Source organism: Ascaphus truei, chromosome 3, assembly GCF_040206685.1.
Source record: "Ascaphus truei isolate aAscTru1 chromosome 3, aAscTru1.hap1, whole genome shotgun sequence".
Taxonomy (NCBI): domain Eukaryota; kingdom Metazoa; phylum Chordata; class Amphibia; order Anura; family Ascaphidae; genus Ascaphus; species Ascaphus truei.
Genome location: NC_134485.1, coordinates 10,635,770 through 10,642,669, shown reverse-complemented (window position 1 = coordinate 10,642,669; position 6,900 = coordinate 10,635,770). Strand labels below are relative to the sequence as shown.

The 6,900-nt window shown below is 36.8% G+C and overlaps 1 protein-coding gene across 1 annotated transcript; it reads right to left on the bottom strand.

The window, feature by feature from the left end:
* Positions 1-5,392: 5,392 nt before the first annotated feature.
* Positions 5,393-6,564, bottom strand: LOC142490613 (uncharacterized). Its single transcript, XM_075593029.1, has 3 exons — positions 6,491-6,564; positions 5,447-6,127; positions 5,393-5,400 (listed from the first exon to the last, which is right to left on the bottom strand). Exons 1-3 carry the CDS (start codon positions 6,537-6,539, stop codon positions 5,393-5,395), a joined length of 738 nt encoding a protein of 245 aa, XP_075449144.1. The 5' UTR covers positions 6,540-6,564.
* Positions 6,565-6,900: the final 336 nt, after the last annotated feature.

Sequence of the window (6,900 nt, the reverse complement as noted above, 5' to 3'; positions counted from 1 at the left end):
AACAAACAGCCAGTGGTGGCCAGACACGACAGAATCTCATCAATTCATTTTTTTCTTGTAAGTACAAACTCATATGTTCCTAGTACTACTTTTATAGTTTAATTATGTTATATTAACAATAATGTTTCTTTATATAACCTTCTGTTAGGACACAGATGAATATGGGTTGCACACCTTTCTTTTCTCTGCTGTGTGCACAAAGGGATGTGGCACCGGTATGTTATTGTTGCACAGGTTATATAATCCCTCTTCAATTGTACTTTAGTTGTGTGTATGTGAATACAACTTGGGTAACAAAGCAATAATATTTTAGCATTGTGTTATTCCTTATGCTAAGACAAAACACATATTATGCCCATAATCATTCATGCTTCTAGTATGCTTACATACAATGTTATTGGTGCAGTGTAACATGTACATCCATATGATGTGTACACCAGGCTGATTTACATTTTGAATGTCATGAAATATACATGGTGTTGTACATTTAACACCAAATACACACTTTGCTGTGTTGTTTACGGTACTGAAGATGGCATGTCAATGTTTGCAATTTATATATTGTTCCTTTGCATTATAGGTATATCTCCAGTATGACTGATCATGGTATGTATATTTGCTGACATCTCTCATAAGATGTGGCTACCTCAATCTTCCTATAATTATTGGAACTAAAAACCCAACATATTGGTTTAAACACAAATGTTACATATATGTACTTTCTGTATCATGTATATGCATTTAGCTACTCTTGAGCTTTCATGTGCATTGTATTACAAAATGATTACTCACATTTCATCACATTTTATGTATGTTTCCTTATAATTTCCATTAATGTAATATAGAGGTGGTTGGAGAAAAGGGGATAACTGTACTTATTTGTTTACTTACGGGAGCACATTCATCACTAGCATAGACACACTTTTTAAGACAACTGTTTGTGTCTCTATCAATTGGTGTAGGATCCATGTATAACACCGACAAATGATAACACCAGCTTTATTATGGTAGCTTATATCATCATATTGACTATACTATGTATTTCTAAACGATTAATAAACACAGTAAACTATAGTTAGTTAGGTTAATGAAATATACACAGAAACGTACTTCATAACATGATGGTGATGTCATATTCAGAACATCATGCATTGGAGGGGACCATAACATCTGGCCAGTAACATTATTTGCTACAGTCCCAAACCATTTTATCTACATACCCATGTAACAAGAGATTTTAAAAATAAATGGCTACTTGGTTGTAAGTGTCCTTTACATTGGGAGAAGGAGTGGCTCACTGAGTAAAGACACACACTGGCACTGATAGTTTGAAGCAGGGGAGTCTGGTTCAATTCCCGGTGTGGGCTCCTTGTGACCTTGGCCAAGTCACTTTATCTCCCTGTGCCTCATGCGGCAAAAAAACATTTGTACGTTCCACGGGCCAGGGACCTCAGGCTGAAACATGTGTCTGTACAACTAGCAGCCCTATACATGAACATGCTCATATTATTATTATTATTGTTACATAGTTTCGACAGTCATACGTTCCATTACATATTATAATACACAAATGTGTTAGCAGAGTGGGAATGGTTGTTATATATAAAACACACCATGTCATAAAATGTTAGTAGTCATTAAAGAACACTCAATAAAAATTCATGAGGCACTCTTTTGCAACATCATTATGTTAATTAAGTGCTTATGCAATATAGGCATAAGGGTATCACATTTTTAATTGTTTGTTAATAAGCGCTGCAAGCAATATAAAATTAGTTCCATATGTAGTATAGTAGTCGGTGGCTCCTCCTCACAATCATCTCATATAAAGGTAGACTCTTCTGAAATCATACATTGATCCGATTGTATCTTCCCCGACATCTCTGAAATACAGCAAACACATGATGGTCAAAGATGGCACCTTACTAGATATGCATCCGTGACAACGCGTTACGCAGCTCTATATGATTGTGTAGATACACACGTCAGTCACTTATATGTTAGAAGTAAAACTGTTCATCAGTATGTAATGTTTCTTTAAATTTGTAGCAGGCATAACTATGTATAAGAAGTGAACGTTGCCTGTATACTGAAAGATGTGCGCGCACATCTTTGTGTGCGCACGCACTTCACGCTTGGCTCCACTAACTGTTAGCGCATGCGCAAAACAAAGCGTACGTTGTGCGTTCAATACATGTTGAAAATACCAGTAAACATAACATCTTTATTTCAAATACAATGAAGACGAAACTACATTCGTTCTAAACGAGTACATCTGTATTCTTTTTAAACAGACGTGTTTGAACAGAAAGCACGGCCGATAACACAATGCGCAAATGCAATACGTGTGACGTCATGTTAAGCCAGCGTGAAACGCACGCTAACACTCCTCCCACTCAATTAACATTCGGCTAACGCCCAGGGTACGCCTACAAACACTGAGCCGCACGCATCACACACTGCAGTTACCGTTACTATAACAAAACATGACAGCCAATAGGCTTTGAGGCGCGCACGTCGCTTGGGGGCGGGACTTACATCACTAATCCTTTTTAAGGACGCCTTGGCCCATGACAAGGGTCCCACGTCATACGTGGTGGACCCGGTTTTCAATGTTGTAGATGTTGCATGATAACAAAACAGGTATGTGTTAGAGTAATGGTAAAATGTTGCTAATATGTTTAAAGGGATAGGAAAGTACGTATATTTATTCCGTCAGCAATGTGTACTACTCTTTCAGGTCCTACTATATTGTATTAGGAAACAATTTGTTTGTGATCGCTACATGTTATGCAGTCTGCAATGTTACGCTGTATCCACGCATTGAAAGTGAAAATGGTGGTTACAAAAAAAAAAAAATTTAAACGCAGAGTCAACGCATAACGATTGTTATATTTACCATTCTTCTAGAATTAACTCTTCGCCTGGCTGCAACTGGTCGCTCCAGAAATGCAAGCCATTTTCATCCACGCTTAACCCAACCGCTGAATCCAGTATGGCACATATCTCCTCCAGGATGCGCTCATAGGAATCGCCACTGCTTTCTTCAAATAATTGGTCGGGAGGTAGGTTCATTTCTTCCGGTTCCCATTCCAATGCAATTTCAGCTGAAAGGCTTGGTACATAATCATAGTACTTTTGTTCTTGTACAATGTGGGTTTCAGGAATGGAGGCTGCAGATATTGCAGCACGTATCGATTCAAACGGATCAGTAGTAGCGGATACATTGCTATTGCCATTAGGAATAAATATGCCTTTCACGACAATATAAGTGCCGTCTTTCAGGATAAATTGTTTTTCCGGGGCAATCTTCCAGAAACCATAGGTGTGTTGTAGCTTATCCTGGTCACGTTCAAAAAAGTCATTACTTGATAAAGTGAATCTTATTGAGGAATTAAAATTCCGTGCATGCTTACGGTCTTGGTAATAAGGATATTTTGCTCGAATGAAATCATCGATTTGGCGTGTGCTTGCTTTCTGTCCGCGACTGTTCAAGATGGCTTCACAGATCATGTACTTATACCCTAAAAGGGGATTAATATTGTTAACGAATTCATCAGCCATGTCTGAGTAGCACAAAAGCTGTGTGCAGGTCTGTGTTATTTGCTCATCAAAATGAATGTGCTGAATGGCTAACAAACTCCTGTTTTTCCTTGTCAAGGTCAACAAAAGTAACTACTTTGACTCCTTATTTCAAACGCCAATTGGATTTGTTTGTCTAATTGGGTTAACAGTTGTGGTTCGTGATATGGGACTGTGGGAGAAACATTTCTCCTTCTTTTATCTCGTTTGTGAAAAACATCCCTAGACTGTGAATGCGTTCACATAGTGTTTTTTTGAAAACTAACAAAGACCAGTGTGTGAAAATATTTCTTAGCCAGGCATATCAGTAAAAACACACCTGCAAAAAGAAATGTTTTTTCCCCGCTTACATTTCTGTGTGTATGTGAAAGTCTGGTTAACTCCCTGTCTGCATGAGTTTAAATACGTGTGTATATATATATATATATATATATATATATATATATATATATATATATAAAAATATATCTCTTATAAAAATATATATATATTTATATATAATATTTTTTTTTTTTTTATATTGCAGGAGTACACACAACATTGATGGCATTAAGTATACCTTGTATGAAACCTATTTAAATGGTGAGAAACATGATTGAATTAAGTAATAAACATTTGTTTAAGCACAATACTGTTAGAGTCTCATACTTAGGATATTTCTCAAACATTAGGCCTGTATTATTAAAATAGTGTTTTCACAAGGAAGCATGAAGTGTATTAGTTTGTGTATACCAGTTTATATAGTACTATATATATATATATATATATATATATATATATATATATATATATATATATATATATATATATATATATACATATATATATACATATATATATATATATACACATATATACATATATATATACACATATATACATATATATATACACATATATACATATATATATACACATATATACATATATATATACACATATATACATATATATATACACACACTCACACTCACACTCACACTCACTCAGTGTGTGTGTGTGTGTGTGTGTGTGTGTGTATATATATTATTATACATTCTGAGATGTTATAGAAACGAACACACAACTGATTAAAGGACAAAATTACAATGGCCAAGCAAGGCAAAGGTAAGTAATAATTTACACATAATCCTGCTGTACACGTACAAGAAAGATGTTTGCACTTACTTAGGTGTTTTAATAATTGCATGTGACTAATATGCATATGCAATTCTTACATCAATTAACACACCCAAATGCAATGTTTTGCTGCAAAGTCAATGGCAGCTTCTCTTAGCAACTGGCTCCTGGTGGACCATTACTGAACAGACGATTACAACATAAATATTTATAACACAATTAATTATGAGTGTTAACATTTCCAAAACTTCACGTGTACAAGAACATAGTTGAAAGTTTGGAAACAACACAGTCTTCAGCATACATACAATAGTAATTAGATAATCTGAAGTCAACAAAACAAGGCCAAAGACATATTTTCTGAATTATAACATTTATTTTTTTTGTTCCTTTTGCGAGCGAGTAACAGGCCTGCTTGTTGTCTCTTGAATTTTCCTTTTTCTTTTGCCACCAACTTTAGGCACAACAGAGCCACTTTGAGTGGCCTCTGGCACTTCACGGGCAGGGCTTGTGGCCAGTGACTGTTCACCTACGGGGCTTGTGGCCAGTGACTCACCTACAGGGCTTGTGGCCAGTGACTCACCTACAGGGCTTTTGGGCAGTGATTCACCTACAGGGCTTTTGGGCAGCGATTCACCTACAGGGCTTTTGGGCAGCGATTCACCTACAGGGCTTTTGGGCAGCGACTCACCTACAGGGCTTTTGGGCAGCGATTCACCTACAGGGCTTTTGGGCAGCGACTCACCTACAGGGCTTTTGGGTAGTGACTGTTCACGGACAGGGCTTGTGCCCAGTGACACATGTGAGCAAGTTGGTAGACACTGCACAAGTGATGGTTGGTCTGTTTCATGTGTGTCTTGTTTTGTTTTTGTCGCCTCCTTTGTAGGTGTCTGCTGCTGAATTTGTACAGATGGCAGCGGTAGGATGTCATCAGGAACCTGCACAGCAATGTCTGCTACTTGACCGGTAACATTTGGGCCTGGTGAATGAATATCAGATGAATGTGGTGAAAACTGACCTGCATGAACAGATCCTGGCTGGGAGGTGTTGAATTGTGGTACATTAGTCATTCTCCAGTAATTAGCTTGTGTTTGCTGAACAACTAATGCTTCGAATGAGGTGTTGATTTTTTGCAACTGTTTAGGCACTTCAATGAAGACTCTGTGGAGATGTGCCAATTGTGATACTGTTTCTTCCTGCAGTCCAATCATCCTTTCCAGCACTGTCATCATGTCTGAATGGCGACGATTTTCTGCGTCCACTATTTTTCCCTCTGAAGCTACAATTGCATCGTATGTGGAAGTTGATGGACGATTTGGCGGTACAACAGTTTCTATTGGCACCTCTTCATGGTCACATGATTGTATTTCAGTCTCTTCTGTGGCGTCATCCTCATCATACTCATCATCCTCATCACCATGATGTTCTAAAAAGAAATGTACACATTATTAAATGGCATGTTAATGTATGCTGTGTTACTATGTAATTGTACTGTGTCCTAAGTAACACCTAACATGTTAGCATACGTTTTATAACCTCATTAAAAACTACCTTGACTTACGAATAATGTTTGGACTCAGTATGAAATATGAATGAATGAAAAGTTGCTCTAAACTCAGAAGTCCTACATGATAATTAACATCACTAACACAATACATGTTGCCTTACACTTAATTTTCACTGACACTAAGTAATCCTATTTAAAGAAGATGTGCAAAACAAATAATGCACATGACAACATAACATATAGAAGAGCACATATTATATGGCCAGCAAATGATACACTCACCTTCTAGTAGTGTTGAGCTGGCTGACCCAGGTGAAGACACTTGTTCCATCTCAGGTGACACATGTCCTCCAGGGGCAACTATATATAACAATAACATAAGTTTTACATTTACATGTGTAAATATTGAACAAACACTTATTGTATGTTCTGTATTTATGATTAACTAACAACATCAGTTCCTTAACCGAAAATGTGTGTGAAAGTGAACATAAATAGTTGTAATAACACTGTACATGCCTGTGTACTTAGAATTTTTGAGTTCCCTAACATACAACATACTATGTTTCTGCAGTAATGCGTGAGGATAAATAGATTAAATGAGTACATAAAAATCATATGTTGTGTAGTGATATCAGTATCATAATGTACATAACTATCATGAGATGACCATTCACAATGGTTATCATGAA